General features: G+C 44.1%; 1 protein-coding gene across 8 annotated transcripts in view; it reads right to left on the reverse strand.

Moving 5' to 3' along the window:
* Positions 1-17,545, reverse strand: part of LOC100455355 (ATP-dependent RNA helicase DDX19B) — a 42,063-nt gene that overhangs the window by 15,306 nt on the left and 9,212 nt on the right. For 2 of the 8 annotated variants that reach the window (XM_054534112.2, XM_024233194.3), the window contains exons 2-5: positions 5,832-5,880; positions 3,547-3,600; positions 2,396-2,531; positions 897-989 (exon numbers count right to left, since the gene is read on the reverse strand). In XM_054534112.2, coding sequence (XP_054390087.1) covers positions 897-989; positions 2,396-2,531; positions 3,547-3,600; positions 5,832-5,880 — 332 coding nt within the window. The remainder of the gene's footprint in view (positions 1-896; positions 990-2,395; positions 2,532-3,546; positions 3,601-5,831; positions 5,881-17,545) is intronic. The other 6 variants (XM_054534113.2, XM_054534114.2, XM_024233195.3 and 3 more) reach the window with 5 other exon arrangements.

Genomic DNA, 17,545 nt, shown 5'->3' on the forward strand with positions numbered 1-17,545 from the left:
ATATATGTTTACATAGAGAAAAGTCTAGAAGTCTCCACTCCAAAATGTTAATAATGTGGGGAGAGGGAGATTACAGATGATTTTTTTCTTTCTTTTTTTTTTGTATTTTTGAGATGGAGTCTCACTCTGTTGCCCAGGCTGGAGTGCACTGGTGTGATCTCGGCTCACTGTAGCCTCCACCTCCGGGGTTCAAGCGATTCTCGTGCCTTAGCTTCCCGAGTAGCTGGGACTACAGGAGCACACCACGACACCTGGCTAATTTTTGTATTTTTTTAGTAGAGTCGGGTTTCATCATGTTGGCCAGGCTGGTCTCGAACACTTGACCTCAAGAGATCCTCCTGCCTTGGCCTCCTAAAGTGTTGGGATTACAGGCATGAGCCACTGCACCTGGCCCCTTCGACTTTTTTTTTTTTTTTTTTGAGACAAAGTCTCGCTCTGTCACCGAGGCTGGAGTGCAGTGACATGATCTTGGCTCACTGCAACCTCTGCCTCCCGGGTTCAAACAAATCTTGTGCCTCAGCCTCCTCTTTTTCTCTTTCGAGACAGGGTCTTGCTTTGTTGCCCAGAATGGAGTACAATGGTATGATCATGGTTCACTGCAACCTCAAACTCCTGGGCTCAAGTGATCCTCCTGCCTCAGCCTCCTGAGTAGCTGGGACTACAGCTGCATGCCACCATGCCTGGCCAAGTTTCTAACGTTTTTTTTTGTTGTTGAGACAGGGTCTTGCCACATTGCCCAGGCTGGTCTTGAACTCCTGGCCTGAAACGATCCTCCTGCCTTGCCTCTCAAGTTGCTGGGATTATAGGCACAAGCCACCTTGCTGGCCTGTGAAAATAATAATAGTTTTCAAAAATGGAAAATCTAAAATGAAATGGAGTTGTAATAGGACACATACGGCTCAGCAAGCATCAATGGCAATGCGTTCTCTTGTATCTTGGATGGACGATTGAAACCCATGGCATAGACTCCTTGGAGAAGCTGTGGTTTCCTAGAAAAACAGTTAAAGATGAAAGTCACAGTCTCTTTGGTTGAGGAAAGCAGCAAAATATCTGGAGGATTTTTCTCTTTTACTGTTTACACATAGTTTTTTGTTTGTTTGTTTTTGAGACAGAGTCTCGATCTGTTGCCCAGAATGTAGTGCAAAGGTGCAGTCTCGGCTCACTGCAACATCCACCTTCCGGGTTCAAGCAATTCTCGTGCCTCAGCCTCCCAAATAGCTGGGATTACAGGTACATGGCACCATGCCCCGCTAATTTTTTTTTTTTTTTTTTTTTTTTTTTTTTTTTTGAGACAGAGTCTCACTCTGTCACCCAGGCTGCAGTGCAGTGGTGCGATCTCGGCTCACTGCAACCTCCGCCTCCCAGGTTCACGCCATTCTCCTACCTCAGCCTCCTGAGTAGCTGGGACTACAGGTGCCCGCCAACATGCCCTGCTAATTTTTTTTGTATTTTTAGTAGAGATGGGATTTCACCATGTTAGCCAGGATAATCTCGATCTCTGGACCTCGTGATCTGCCTGCCTCAGCCTCTCAAAGTCCTGGGATTACAGGCTTGAGCCACCGTGCCTGGCCTCATCTTTGTATTTTCAGTAGAGACAGGGTTTCACCATGTTGGCCACGCTGGTCTCAAACTTCTGACCTCAAGTGGTCTGCCTGCCTTGGCCTCTCAAATTATGGGATTACAGGCATGAGCCACTATGCCTGGCCTACACATAGTTTGTAATCAACAATAATTGAGCTGTGCTGAACTGAATACATGTTAGTACAGCTAAAGCTTTTATCCATCATCTGGAAATTTTACTAAATATCCCAAAGCATCTACAGTATTTATGTATATTTTTTAGATGGAGTCTGGTCTCACTATGTTGCCCAGGCTGGTCTTCAACTCCTGGCCTCAAGTGATCCTCTCACCTTGGCCTCCAAAAGTGCTGGGATTACAGGTGTGCACCAGTGCACCCAGCTAAATTCTTTTATAAAACTTGGTTAGCGGCTGGGTGCGGTGGCTCATGCCTGTAATCTCAGCGCTTTGGGAGGCCGAGGCAAGTGGATCATGAGTTCAGGAGATTGAGATCAGCCTGGCCAACATAGTGAAACCCCATCTCTACTAAAAATACAAAAAGTAGCCATGCGTGGTGGTGCGCACCTGTAATCTCAGCTACTTGGGAGGCTGAGGCAGGAGAATCACTTGAACCCGGGAGGCGGAGGTTGCAGTGAGCCGAGATCGCGCTACTGCACTCCAGCCTGGGCAACAGAGTGAGACTATGTCTCAAAAAAAAAAAAAAAAAAAACCTTGGTTAGCTAAAACTGCTCTGTTGTGGTAAAAAGATATCTATAACAGACCTAGGATCTCTATTTCAGTGCAAAGGGGAAGAGTCAGAAGGTGAATAAATACTCACAGCCGAAGCTCTTCAAAAGACTTCACCGAGTACAGAGGGGAGTTTGGATCCCGCTGCAGGACTTCCACTTGGTTTGTGTTATCAACAAGGTTGCTTCTGATCAGTTTGTTGAGTAAGGACTGGGCAGCTCTGTCCTCTGTCAGGAAAAAGAAAGCAAAGAATTTTAAAAAGTCCTTGAAACCTACCAGGCGTTTACTCTAATTCAACTGCCATTTGTATTTTAAATAATAATGTACTGAACATTCAAATTCAAGGTACATCATAGTTTTGACTTATAAATTAAAATAGTTTTATTAAAGAAAAAAGTTATGATACATCACCCATTTAAGCCTCATATTCTTCTCCAGACTATTCTAACAGCCCTCTTTTCCTGCAGTTATCTATTCCTCCTATCCAGACCCACATATTTACTCCCCAATTTGTACTATATATAAACCTAAAGTAATTAATGTAACAATCACAACAATGAAAAAAAAAACAGGAATTAACAAAGTCTATACCTTAATATTGGACAAGTTGGTCTCGTCATCCATGTCAAATGTGTCAAAATAACATTAAGCTTAATTTTACTGGACAATAGAGATTCAACTGAAAATTTTTTATAATGCCCTGTTCAACTGTTCAGTTGTTAAATGTAAAATTTCTGTAAACGTAAACCATTAGAACTCCTTTACCTATTGACTGTTTATATTGAACTTTTTTTTTTTTTCGAGACAGAGTCTCCCTCTTTCGCCCAGGCTAGAGTGCAGTGGCTCAATCTTGGCTCACGGCAAGCTCCGCCTCCCGGGTTCACGCCATTCTTCTGCCTCAGCATCCCAAGTAGCTGGGACTACAGGCATCCGCCACCATGCCTGGCTAATTTTTTTTTTTTTTTTTTTTTTTTTTTGTATTTTTAATGGAGACGGGGTTTCACCGTGTTAGCCAGGATGGTCTCGATCTCCTGACCTCGTGATCCGCCCACCTCGGCCTCCCAAAGTGCTGGGATTACAGGCGTGAGCCACTGCGCCCGGCCCCTATATTGAACTTTTATGCTAGCACTGTATCGCCTATTAAAGTCACGCCAAACTGGGTATAAAAATGAAGCCTCATAGCAATCCACTTTCTTAGAATGTAGAAGCTTGTTATTATATAAAGCTCCACGGCTGTGTTACCTTTCTCTTCTTCATCTGTCGTCTCTGCATTGGCATTGGTCTTGACAACAGCACCTTTATAGACACAAAGTGGCCATCATTCAAAATCACATCCCATACCCAACAGTTGGGACAATTCAAATTCTATGACACTAGAAGTTTTTGTAAAAAGGCCTGGGGAGCAAAAAATAAATGAGGAAACCGAGCCGCTGATAAAAACATTTTATTGTCCCTAAATAAACAAAGGTGTAAAACACTGTTGCTCACATATATATATAGATAGATATTTATTTTATTATATATTTATTTTTGAGATGGAGTCTCGCTCTGTCGCCCAGGCTGGAGTGCAGTGGTGCGATCTTATCTCACTACAAGCTCTGCCTCCCAGGTTCACGCCATTCTCTTGCCTCAGCCTCCCGAGTAGCTGGGATTACAGGCACCCGCCACTACACCCGGCTAATTTTTTTTGTATTTTTAGTAGAGACGGGGTTTCACCGTGTTAGCCAGGCTGGTCTTGATCTCCTGACCTCGTGATCCGCCTGCCTCAGCCTCCCAAAGTGCTGGGATTACAGGCGTGAGCTACCGCACCCGGCCTCTGTTGCTCATATTCTTTCCTATTCTAGGTCTCCTCTCTGTACCTCAAAAACTATTATTTCCCTCATTGAATCAATACTTCTGAAATATTATAGAAAGATTAGAGCAATTAGTGATCAGAAACCACCTTGATGCTCAACAGAGGAATATCTATGCAAATCGTATTTTATCAATATGTGAACACAATAATGCCATCAAAATTCATGTATATAACAAATGAGCAGTAAGACCAACAAAAAAAACTCATGCATATAATTTTTTTTTTCTTTTTTTGAGATGCAGTCTCACTCTTGCCTAGCCTGGAGTGCAGTGGTGTGATCTTGGCTCACTGCAACCTCTGCCTCCCAGGTTCAAGAGATTCCACTGTTTCAGTATCCTGAGTAGCTGGGATTACAGGCGTGCACCACCACACCTGGCAAATGTTTGTATTTTTAGTAGAGATGGGGTTTCACCATGTTAGTCAGGCTGGTTTCGAACTCCTGACCTCAGGTTATCCGCCAGCCTTGGCTTCCCAAAGTGCTGGGATTACAGGTGTGAGCCACCACACCCGGCCTATAAATTGATTAATATAAATTTATAGTCAAATGATACTGTGGTTATATAAACTCATACAAAAAAGATTGTAAGTGAATTTTGAGAAAGGCAAATGTTACATTTCCTTCCTGTAATATTAAGTACATCAACAATAATGGAAATCTTAACTTTGGATAAATATGATTTCAGAATAATTAGGATAGGTAAACTGTCAGATTGCTCACACTTTGTCTATCTCATCCCAAATTGAGAACTTAAGAAAAACATTAGTCTTTGTCAATGTAGTCCCATGGTTAGTAATTAGTCCCACTTAAGTAGCCTCATTCTTTGTTCCCCCCACACCCTTGCTATCAGTGTGCAATCCTCATTCTTGTATTAAAAACACTTTGAAACCAGGTGCAGTATCTCACTCCTATAATCCCAGCACTTTAGGAGGCTGAGACGGGAGGACTGCTTGAGCCTAGGAGTTAGAAACCAACCTGGGCAACGCAGGGAGACCTCATCTCTATAAAAAAACAAAAATAGCTGGGCGCAGTGGCTCACACCTGTAATCCCAGCACTTTGGGAGGCCGAGGCCGGTGGATCACGAGGTCAGGAGATCGAGACCATCCTGGCTAACACAGTGAAACCCCATCTCTACTAAAAATACAAAAAATTAGCCAGGCGTGGTGGCAGGCGCCTGTAATCCCAGCTACTCGGGAGGCTGAGGCAGGAGAATGGTGTGAAGCCGGGAGGCAGAGCTTGCAATGAGCCGAGATCGAGCCACTGCACTCCAGCCTGGGCAACAGAGCGAGACTCTGTCTCAAAAAAATAAAAAATAAAAAATAAAAATTAGGCGTAGTGGGTTGTGCCTGTAGTCCCAGCTACTCAGGAGGCTGAGGTGGAGGATCACTTGAGTCTGGGAGGTTGAGGCTCCAGTGAACCATGATTGAACCACTGCACTCCAGCCTGGGCAACAGAGCAAGACCCTGTCTCTTAAAAAGTAAACAAAAACAAAAAAAAAATAAAAACACTTTGGTCATACAATCCAGTTTGTTGATTTACAAATCAAATGGTACCAGTATCTGCCAATGCCCTGCCTGGTACAAATACAATTTTTTTTCCAGACAGTTGTTATGCCAAAACAAAAATACTGAAGGAAATCACATTTGTTTTCAAACTAGCTATTAGTTACTTACCATTGGCATCTGGTTTGATTTTCTCTTCCTTAAGATGCAAGTTGCTCAACTAAATGGAGAATATGGGGGAGGGGGAAAGTGTCAGGAAAAGCACTTAAAAAGATTTGGAATCAACAGAGCCTCTCTAATGAAGCTGGGGATAAAACAGCCATTCTCAAGGTATATTCATTAGGACCAATTCATTGGGTTGTTCCATTTACTAAATGTCTGATGAGAATAAACAAAATTTCTGATAACTACATCAGTGGAAAAAAATGCTCCAAATTTGTACCTTCTACTTAAAATTCTGTGAGAGAATTGTAATTTGTGAGTTTGCTTAATGCCCTGATTATAAACTTTCTCTCTTTGTAGAATATCATTAGAGTTGTCATTCTCTCATATTTCTTTTGTGTGTGGGGGGGAATCGCTCCATTCCAAATCATATTTCAAACAAGAGGAAATTTAAGATTTTGAAAAATGAAGTCATACTTTGGAGAACACTGGGAAGGGAAGACTGTGATGAAAAGCATCTGTAAAGCCGGGTGCAGTGGCTCACGCCTGTAATCCCAGCACTTTGAGAGGCTCAGGCAGGCGGATCACGAGGTCAAGAGATCGAGCCCATCCTGGCCGACATGGTGAAACCCCGTCTCTACTAAAAATACAAAAATTAGCTGGGCGTGGCAGCACATGCCTGTAGTCCCAGCTACTTGGGAGGCTGAGGCAGGAGAATCTCTTGAACCCGGGAGGCGGAGGTTGCAGTGAGCCAAGATCACACCGCTACACCCCAGCCTGGCAACAGAGTGAAACTCCGTCTCACAAAAAGAAAAGAAAAGAAAAGCATCTGTGGGTAGGAATCAGTCATGCTGCGGATACGTTAGAGCCGTAAGACCACAGTATGCTGATGTGCAGCCTCACATTCAAGTCACCTTTTGCTGGTGTCTGATACTGTAGTTGGGAACAGCCTGAAGCATTGTGGCACACTGTGTAATTAAAATACCTACTGGGCTGAAGTAGAAATAGAAAGGAAAGAGACATTTCAAAGAATGAATTACTAAGACTTTGATCAAATACTGTATATTAGGGATATCCTAGCAGGTCTTATCTCCCCTATTAGAATGCAAATACCTTCCTGACAGGGCCTATTTCGTTTTCTACTGCTCCTTGAGGAGCAGGGCTACCCCACAGGAAATGTGCCCAGAGTAGCATATTTCTATTTTTGGTCTTTGGATGTAGTACAGAGCAAAGTAAGTGCTCTAGTCGTAAATTTTTTTTTTTTTTTTTTTTTTTTTTTGAGATGGAGTCTTGCTCTGTCGCCCGGACTGGAGTGTAGTGGTGCGATCTCGGCTCACTGCAAGCTCTGCCTCCGGGGTTCACGCCATTCTACTGCCTCAGCCTCCCGAGTAGCTGGGACTATAGGCGCCCGCCACCACGCCCGGCTAATTTTTTGTATTTTTTTTTTTAGAGACGGGGTTTCACTGTGTTAGCCAGGATGGTCTTGATCTCCTGACCTCTTGATCAGCCTGCCTCAGCCTCCCAAAGTGCTGGGATTACAGACATGAGCCGCTGCGCCCGGCCTTTCTAGTCATACATTTTTATTAAAAACAAAACAAAACAAAAAAGACTTTTTTTTTTTTTTTGAGACAGAGTCTCGCTGTGTCGCCCAGGCTGGAGTGCAGTGGCGTGATCTCAGCTCACTGTAAGCTCCGCCTCCCGGGTTCATGCCATTCTCCTGCCTCAGCCTCCCGAGTAGCTGAGACTACAGGTGCCCGCTACCAACCCCAGCTAATTTTTTTGTATTTTTAGTAGAGGCAGGGTTTCATCGTGTTAGCCGGATGTTCTCGATCTCCTGACCTCGTGATCTCCCTGCCTCGGCCTCCCAAAGTGCTGGGATTACAGGCATGAGCCACCGCACCCAGCCAAAAAAGACTTTTTTAAAGGTCAGAAAGCATCTGTAAGTCTTGGACCCCAGCACAGGGATTAGATAGATGGAAAGTCTGGTGTGAGTAATTAACCTTTCAAGCTAAAGCCAACCCTAATCATAAAATATCAAGCAGGGCCTAAGACATCATCTAGTAAAAAGAAAATGAAAATCACAACCTAATGGTTCTTTCTTTTTTTTCTGCAGACAGGGTCTCACTCTGTTGCCCAGGCTGGAGTGGTGCAGTGGCATGATCATGGCTCATTGAAGCCTCAACCTCCTAAGGCTCAGGCAATCCTCCTGCCTTAGCCTCCCAAGTAGCTGAGACTACAGGCGCTCACCACCATGCCCGGCTAATTTTCTTTTTTTTTTTTTTTTGAGGCCAAGTCTTGCTCTGTTGCCAGGATGGAGTGCAGTGGTGCTATCTCAGATTCAAACGATTCTCCTGCTTCAGCCTCCCAAGTAGCTGAGACTACAGGCGTGCATCACCATGCCCAGCTAATTTTTGTATTTTTAGTAGAGACGGGGTTTCACCATGTTGGCCAGCATGGTCTCAATCTCTTGACCTCATGATCCGCCCACCTTGGCCTCCTAAAGTGCTGGGATTACAGGCATGAGCCACTGCGCCCGGCCTGCCCAGCTAATCTTTTATTGTAGAGTTGGGATCTTACTGTGTTGCTCAGGCTGGTCTTGAGCTCCTGGGCTCAAGTGCTCCTCCTGCCTCAGCCTCCCAAAGTGCTGGGATTATAAGCGTGAACCACCGCATTAAGCCGCATTTCTGTTGTCCCTCTAAGTCCAAGAACAGGCGAAAGGGGAAGGAGGGTAGGGAGAATAAAAAAATGTTTTAATTGGTGGTTTGTTGAGAATGGAGGAGCCTCATTTCTATTTCTCTTTTTTTTTTTTGAGAAGGAGTCTCGCCCTGTCACCCAGACCGGAATGCAGTGGTGCAATCTTGGCTCACTGCAACCTCCGCCTCCTGGGTTCAAGCAATTCTCCTGCCCCAGCCTCCCAAGTAGCTGGGATTACAGGTGTGCGCCACTACGCCCAGCTAATTTTTGTATTTTTAGTAGAGATGGGGTTTCACTATGTTGGTCAGACTGGTCTCAAACTCTCGACCTCATGATCCGCCCGCCATGGCCTCCCAAAGTGGTGGGATTACAGGCGTGAGCCACTGCACCCAGCCAGGAGCCCCATTTCTTTCTTTCTTTTTTTTTTTTTTTTTTTTTTTTGAGATGGAGTCTTGCACTGTCGCTCAGGCTGAAGTGCAGTGGCGTGATCTTGGCTCACTGCAAGCTCTGCCTCCCAGGTTTACGCCATTCTCCTGCCTCAGCCTCCGGAGTAGCTGGGACTACAGGCGCTCGCCACCATGCCCGACTAACTTTTTATATTTTTAGTAGAGACGGGGTTTCACCGTGTTAGCCAGGATGGTCTCGATCTCCTGACCTCGTGATCCGCCCGCCTCGGCCTCCCGAAGTGCTGGGATTACAGGCATGAGCCACCGCGCCCAGCCTCCCATTTCTATTCATGGAAATGGACAAGAAGTTTCTGGTCCCTTTCTGCTTTGGTATTGGGAAAGAGGAAGAAGAAAGGGAACACATTAAAGAGATTAGAAGAAAGCAAATTAACAAAAAGGAAAGCATTCAACTGGAGAAAGCCGACTGAAAAACAAACAAACAAAAAGAAATCATTATAAAGCAGTAAAAATCCTTCACTAATTCTGAAGGATAAAGAATACACTAATGGGGGAGGGCAGTGGGGGACAGCATTAGGAAAAAGAGCTAATGCATGTGGGTCTTAATACTTAGGTGATGGGTTGGTTGATAGGTGCAGCAAACCACCATGGTACATGTTTACCTATGTAACAAACCTGCACATCCTGCACATGCACCCTAGAACTTAAAAAAAAAAACAAAAAACAAAAACAGCTGGGCACAGTGGCTCACGCCTGTAATCCCAGCACTTTGGGAGGCTGAGGTGGGCAGATCACTTGAGGCCAGAAGTTCAAGACCAGCCTGGCTGACATGGCGAAACACGGTATCTACTAAAAATACAAAAACTAGCCAGGCATGGTGGCATGCGCCTATAATCCCAGCTTCTCAGGAGGCTAAGGCAGGAGAATCGCTTGAACCTGGGAGGAGGAGGTTGCAGTGAGCTGAGATCGTGCCACTGTACTCCAGCCTGGGCAAAGAGCGAAACTCCATCTCTAAATAAATAAATAAATAAATAAATAAAGCACTCCCCACAGCCTACCAATTAACCTGGTCTAGTACTCAGGGCTGTTAAAAAGAGAAAGAGAGGCTGGGTGCTGTGATTCATGTGGGTAATCTCAGCACTTTGGGAGCTGAGGCGGGTGGATTGCTTGAGCTCAGGAGTTTGAGACCAGCCTGGGCAACACGGCGAAACTCCATCTCTACAAAAATACAAAAATTACCCAGGCATGATGGCACATGTCTGTGGTCCCAGCTACTCGGGCGGCTGAGGTGGGAGAATTGCTGGAGCCCGGGAAGTCAAGGCTGAAGTGAGCCATGAAGATGCCACTGCACTCCAGCCTGGATCACAGCAAGATCCTGTCTCAAAAAAAAAATTTTTTTTTAAAAAGAGCAAGTTTACAGGGGTAAAGTTAACAGTACTCATTCCTATGGTGATAATTACTACCTAAAATAAATGACAGACCTGAAGTTTAAATGAGTTAATGAGGTATAAATGAGATAGCAATAGCCATTACCATAAAGGTTTTTTTGTTTGTTTTTGTTTTTTTTTTTGAGACGGAGTTTTGCTCTTGTTGCCCAGGCTGGAGTGCAATTGCGCGATCTCAGCTCACCGCAACCTCCACCTCCCAGGTTTAAGCAATTCTGCCTCCCAAGTAGCTGGGATTACAGGCATGTGCCATCATGCCCAGCTAATTTATTTTACTTTATTTTTTTGAGATGGAGTCTCACTCAGTTGCCCAGGCTGCAGTGTAGTGGTGTGATCTTGGCTCACTGCAACCTCTGCCTCCTGGGTTCAAGCAATTCTGCCACAGCCTCCCAGTAGCTGGGATTACAGGTACCCACCACCATGCACGGCTAATTTTTTTGACTTTTTAGTGGAAATGGGATTTCACCGTGTTGGCCAGGCTGGTCTTGAACCCCTGACCTCAAATGATTCACCCGCCTTGGCCTCCCAAAGTGGTGGGATTATAGGCGTGAGCCACTGCACCCAGCCAATTTTGTATTTTTAGTAGAGATGGGGTTTCATCATGTTGGTCAGGCTGGTCTCGAACTCCTGACCTCAGGTGATCTGCCCACCTCGGCCTCCCAAAGTGCTGGGATTACAGGTATAGCCACCACACCCGGCCCATAAAGTTTTTTTAATATTCAACGATAAAAGGACACACAACAATAAAGATCATTCTTTTGTTTTTATATTTTTATTTATTCATTAATTTGAGAACGAGTCTCACTCTGTCGCCCAGGCTTGAGTGCATTGGTATGATCATGGCTCATGCAACCTCAACCTACCAGAATCAAGGATCCTCCTGTCTCACCTTTCCAAGCAGATGGGACTACAGGGGCTTGCCACCACGCTGGGCCAACATTCTTTTGTTGATACATTGTTCAACTCAAAGTTAACAGGGTAAAATGAAATGTGTAGGAAAAGGTGGTAGCGGCATTGTAAATAAAAGTAACAGATGTTGTTTTGATTACAATGTATCAGAATTCTGAAGAGGTTCCTGTAGAATCTGGAAGCTACTCACAGCCTTTACTTGGCTGTGAGGATCTCAAAGCGTACAACACAAAAGCAGCACTAAAGTTTGCATTACCCACCTTAGTGTCAGTGAACTGAATGCTGAAACTTATGTTGAAAGCAATTCAGATACCTGTGCTCTATTTATTTGAATCAAAAGGAAAAAACAATTTTTCTTGCAACTTGATTAGAAACCATTTTGAAATCCAGAAAACTAATGAAAAGGCAAGACAAACAAAAACTCCCACCATTTCCAAATTGCCCAAAGCCCTACTTTTATAATATCCATAATTTTCAGTGCCTTTAATAGTTTTTAAGATGTCAAAATAATTGAGAACTATTCAGTTATACTTCATTTTATTCCAAGGCTACTTGAGAAAGGATTCTTGAAACATAAGAAGGAAGATTTAATGGTAAATGAACTATCCTGAATAGGGATTGTCTCTGGCAAAATTGTGAGGTAGGGATATTTAAAAAGTCCTTCTTGGTCGGGCACGGTGGCTCACGCCTGTAATCCCAGCACTTTGGGAGGCCGAGACGGGCGGATCACGAGGTCAGGAGATCGAGACCATCCTGGCTAAAATGGTGAAACCCCGTCTCCACCAAAAATACAAAAAATTAGCCGGGTGTGGTGGCGGGCGCCTGTAGTCCCAGCTACTCCAGAGGCTGAGGCAGGAGAAAGACGTGAACCCGGGAGGCGGAGCTTACAGTGAGCTGAGATCGCGCCACTGTACTCCAGCCTGGGTAACAGAGCGAGACTCTGTCTCAGAAAAAAAAAAAAAAAAAAAATGCTTCTCATCAGTTTTTCAATCCCTTTGCCCTCTAAATTGAAAAAGAGAGCCAGGTGCAGTGGCTCATGCCTATAATCCCAGCACTTTGGGAGGCTGAAGTGGGAGGATCCCTTGAAGCCAGGAGTTTGAGACAAGCCTGGGCAACATAGTGAGTCTCCATCTCTACAAAGATTAAAAATAAAAATATTGATAGGGCATGGTGGCTTGTGCCTTTAATCCCAGCACTTTTGGAGGCCGAGGAGGGAGGATCCTTTGAACTCATGGAGTTCGAGACAAGCCTGGGCAACATAGTGAGATCCCCATCTCCTAAAAAATAAATAAATAGGCTGGGCATGGTGGCTCATTCCTGTAATCCCAGAGCTTTGGGAGGCCGAGGCAGGCTGATCACCTGAGGTCAGGAGTTCGAGACCAGCCTGACCAACCTGGTAAAACCCCGTCTCTACTAAAAAAATACAAAAAAATTAGCCAGGCGTGGTGGCACATGCCTGTAATCCCAGCTACTCAGGAGGCTGAGGCAGGAGAATCACTCGAACCCGGGAGGCGGAGGTTGCAGAGAGCCAAGATTGCACCATTGCACTTCAGCCTGGGCAACAGAGCGAGACTCTGTCTTAAAAATAAATAAATAAATAGACCGGGTGTGGTGGCTCACACCTGTAATCCCAGCACTTTGGGAGGCCAAGGCAGGTGGATCACCTGAAGGTCAGGAGTTCGAGACCAGACTGGCCAACATGGTGAAAAATATATATATAAAATATATATATTTTATACTAAAAATATAAAAACTAGCTGGGCATGGTGGTGGGTGCCTGTAATCCCAGCTACTTAGGAGGCTGAGGCAGGGGAATTACTTGAACCCAGGAGACAGAGGTTGCAGTGAGCCAACATGGTGCCACTGCACTCCAGCCTTGGCAACAGAGTGAGACTCCATCTCAAAAAAAATAAATAAATAAAAATAAATACATAAATAAAATAATAAATTTAAATAAATTTTAAAATAAAATAAATAAAAATATTAGCTGGGCGTGGTGGTATGTGCCTATAGTCCCAGCTACCAGGGAGGCTGAGGTGGGAGGATTGCTTGGGCCAAGGAGTTCCAGGTTACAATGTGCTATGATCTTGCCACTGCATTCCAGCCTGGGTGACAGGGTGAGACCCCATCTCTTTTAAAAAAAATACACACATATATATACACACACACATATATACATACACACACACACACATATATATACATATGGCCAGATGTGGTGGCTCACACCTGTAATCCTAGTACTTTGGGAGGCCGAGATGGATGGATTGCCTGAGCTCAGGAGTTCGAGACCACTGTGGGCAACATGATGAAACCCTATCTCTACTGAAATATGAAAAATTAGCTGGGCATGGTGGCACGTGCTTGTAGTCCCACCTACTTAGGAAGCTGAGGCATGAGAATCGCTTGAACCCGGGAGGCAGAGGTTGCAGTGAGCCGAGATGGTGCCACTGCACTCCAGCCTGGGAGACAGTGTGAGACTCTTGTCTCCAAGAAATAAAAAATAAAAAAAAAATAGACATATTATTTCATAGACAATATTAATCTTAAAGATTAATGATGCAGCTGCTTTGGAAAACATCCTGGCACTTTCTCAAAAGTTAAACACAGAATTACTATATAATCCAGCAGTCCCACTTCTAGATATATACCCGAGTATTGAAACTATATGTCCACACAAAAACTTGTAGATTAATCAGTCAAAAGCCATATTAGTCATAGTAGCTAAAAAGTAGAAATAATCCAAATGTCCAGAAATTGATAAATGGATAAATAAAATGTGGTATATCCACACAATGGAATATTATTTGGCGACAATAAGGAGTAAAGTACTGATACATGCTACAACTAATGAACCTTAGTTCATTATACTAAATAAAAGGAGCCAGTCACAAAGCATCACATACCATATGTTTCCATTTATATGAAATGTTTAAAAGAGGCAAATCTAAAGAGACAGAAAGTAGATTAGTGATTGCCTAGAGCTGAGGAGTTTGTGGGGAAACAGGGAGTGACTGCTAATGTGTACAGAGTTTCCTTTTGGGGTGATGAAAATGTTCTAAAATTGACTGTGATATAAGCTACGCACTTCTGAATACACCAACTATCAGTGAACTGTACACTTTAATCTCACTGTAATGTCATAATAATAGGGTCTCAAGATTCTGTTTCATAAAATGCAGGAATTTGTTGTTGTAAGGTTAACAAAATGGCTAGTTTGGGCCTGCTAAAAACAGCAAGAGTTAATCATTTCATACCTGAGTTTTTATTATCACTGGATTCATTGTTATGAGTTTCTGTTCTATCCAAAAGATAACTCTATGATGCAAACTCAAGCCAAAAAGAAAATGTCAAAGCTACCTACTCCTAACAAACCCTCTTAGGCACATTAATAGGTTAAAACAATGACAATTTAACCTGACCTGAATGGCCGGGTGCGGTGGCTCATGCCTGTAATCCCAGCACTTTGGGAGGCCAAGGCAGATGATTGCTTGAGCTCAGGAACTTGAGACTGCCCTGAGCAACATGGTGAAACCCTATGTCTACAAAACATACAAAAATTTGCCAGGTGTGGTGGTGCACACCTGTAGTCCCAGCTACTTGCGGGGCTGAGGTGGGAGGACTGCATGAGCCTGGGAGGTTAAGGGTGCAGTAAGCCATGTACACACCACTGCATTCCAGCCTGTGTGACAAAGTAAGACCCTATTTAAAACAACAACAACAACAACAACAACAACAACAACAAAACCGACCTAACAAGAAGTTAGTTAAAATAGTCAAAACTCTCAGAACTAAAAAATAAAAAAAACAGGCCGGGTGCAGTGGGTCACACCTATAATCCCAGCACTTTGGGAGGCCGAGGTGGGCAGATCACGAGGTCAGGAGATCGAGACCATCCTGGCTAACACGGTGAAACCTCGTCTCTACCAAAAAAACACAAAAAAATTAGCCGGGCATGGTGGTGGGCGCCTGTAGTCCCAGCTACTCGGGAGGCTGAGGCAGGAGAATGGCGTGAACCCAGGAGGCGGAGCTTGCAATGAGCCGAGATTGCGCCACTGCACTCCAGCCTGGGCGACAGTGTGAGACTCCGTCTCAAAAAATAAATACATAAAAATTTAAAAAATAATAATTAAAAAAACAAAAAACCTCCCAGAACTACTTGAAATACATATTTATCTCTACGTTGACTAATGATGTGTTTTTTTTCTAAGTGTATATTGTGCCTTGAGATATTGGCTAATAAAAATATGAAGCCAGCACACAGAAGCACAGGAAAGCATTATTTCGTTTTTATCTCAGCATTTATTACTTTTGTATTTGCTTTACAATGTACATAATATATTTAATAAAACAGTAAAGTATGCAATTTCTAAATAGATATATACATATTGAGAGTGAATGCTCAAAAGTTTCTTTGCAACAAATAACAAACTACACAGTTCATTTACTCAGTTAACAATGCCTGCCAGGTTAGGCATGAGAAATGCTCAAATGGATAAGGGCCACAGTTAAGGGAGGGGATGCCATAATGAAAACAGAAGCATTAAGTGGAAGCAGGTATTCTGGGTCCTGAGACCTCCCTCACCCTTTCCTCCACCTAGATTCCAGAACACTGAGTCAGACCTCCAGCACCTAGGCAGGAGTTTAGAGGATCCCTCTCTGCAAAATCTGGCCAGACCGGGAGGAAAGTTCTCAGGATGCTGACATAGACCACTAAAGATACATAGTTAAGGTCAGAATAGACAAGCCCCACTCATGTGTTTACAGCTTCCACTCAACTTTTTAGTCACTCACTCTTAAATCTGAGTGGCCAGGCAAGGATTACAGACATCTGAGAAACAGTCATCATGAAAAAGTAGACGCTGAAATACATAGATAAAACACACCTCACATGAAACAGAGACTGAGCAGAGAGAAGAAGAAAAAGATCTTCCAAATGATGAGGATATTATGACCATGAAAGCAGTACAGGGTATTGTCTGTAAAAAAGGAACAGTAAAGGAAGAAGTAAAAAGTTCCTGAAATTAAAAATAAGAAACTAGAAGTGAAAATGAAATATACGAGACAGTACTTGAGAAAATCTCCCAGGAAATATAGAAAGAAAGAAAAAAAAAGAGACAAAGATGAAAAACAGAAGAAAAAAGAAAACCAAAGGACTTTTCAAAGAATGGTGCTGGAACAATTAAGACAGCTCTGGCCAGGCGCGGTGATTCACGCCTGTAATCCCAGCACTTTGGGAGGCCAAGGCGGGTGGATCACCTGAGGTCAGGGGTTTGAGACCGGCCTGGCCAACATGGTGAAACCCTGTCTCTACTAAAAATACCAAAACTAGCCAGGCTTGGTGGCAGGTGCCTGTAATCCCAGCTACTCGGGGGACTAAGGCAGGAGAATCGCTTGAACCCAGGAGGCGGAGGTTGCAGTGAGCCAAGATCGCGCCACTGCACTCCAACCTGGGGGACAAGAGCGAGACTTTGTCTCAAAAAAAATAAAAAGACATCTCTATGTGAAAAAGATGAACAAATGAACCTCGGCCAGGCACGGTGGCTCACGCCTGTAATCAGGCACTTTGAGAGGCCGAGGCGGGCAGATCATGAGGTCAGCAGTTTGAGACCAGCCTGGCCAATATGGTAAAACCCTGTCTCTACTAAAAATACAAAAATTAGCTGGGCATAGTGGCAGGTGCCTGTAATCCCAGCTACTAGGGAGGCTGAGGCAGGAGAATTGCTTGAACCCGGGAGGCAGGGGGTTGCAGTGAGCTGAGATCGCGCCACTGCACTCCAGCCTGGGAGACAGAGCCAGACTCTGCCTCAAAAAAAAAAAAAAAAAAAAAAAAAAGATGAACCTCAATCAAATACCTCTTATTAGAAAAAATTTAACTCAAAATGGAAAATGGATCACAGACATAAATGTAAAATTTAAAACTATAAGACTTCTAGAGAACACAGGAGAAAATCTTTGTGGCCTTGGATAAGGTGTGTATCTTGGAACACAAAAAGAACTAATCATTTAAAAATTGATAAATTAGGCTGGGTGCGGTGGCTCACGCCTATAATCCCAGCACTTTGGGAGGCCGAGGGGGGTGGATCACGAGGTCGGGAGGTTGAGACCATCCTGGCTTACATGGTGAAACCCCATCTCTACTAAAAATACAAAAAAATTTAGCCTGGCGTGGTGGTGGGCGCCTGTAGTCCCAGCTACTCGGGAGGCTGGGGCAGGAGAATGGCGTGAGCCCGGGAGGCAGAGCTTGCAGTGAGCCGAGATTGCACCACTG

The sequence above is a fragment of the Pongo abelii genome, chromosome 18 (genome assembly GCF_028885655.2).
Source record: "Pongo abelii isolate AG06213 chromosome 18, NHGRI_mPonAbe1-v2.0_pri, whole genome shotgun sequence".
NCBI lineage: Eukaryota > Metazoa > Chordata > Mammalia > Primates > Hominidae > Pongo > Pongo abelii.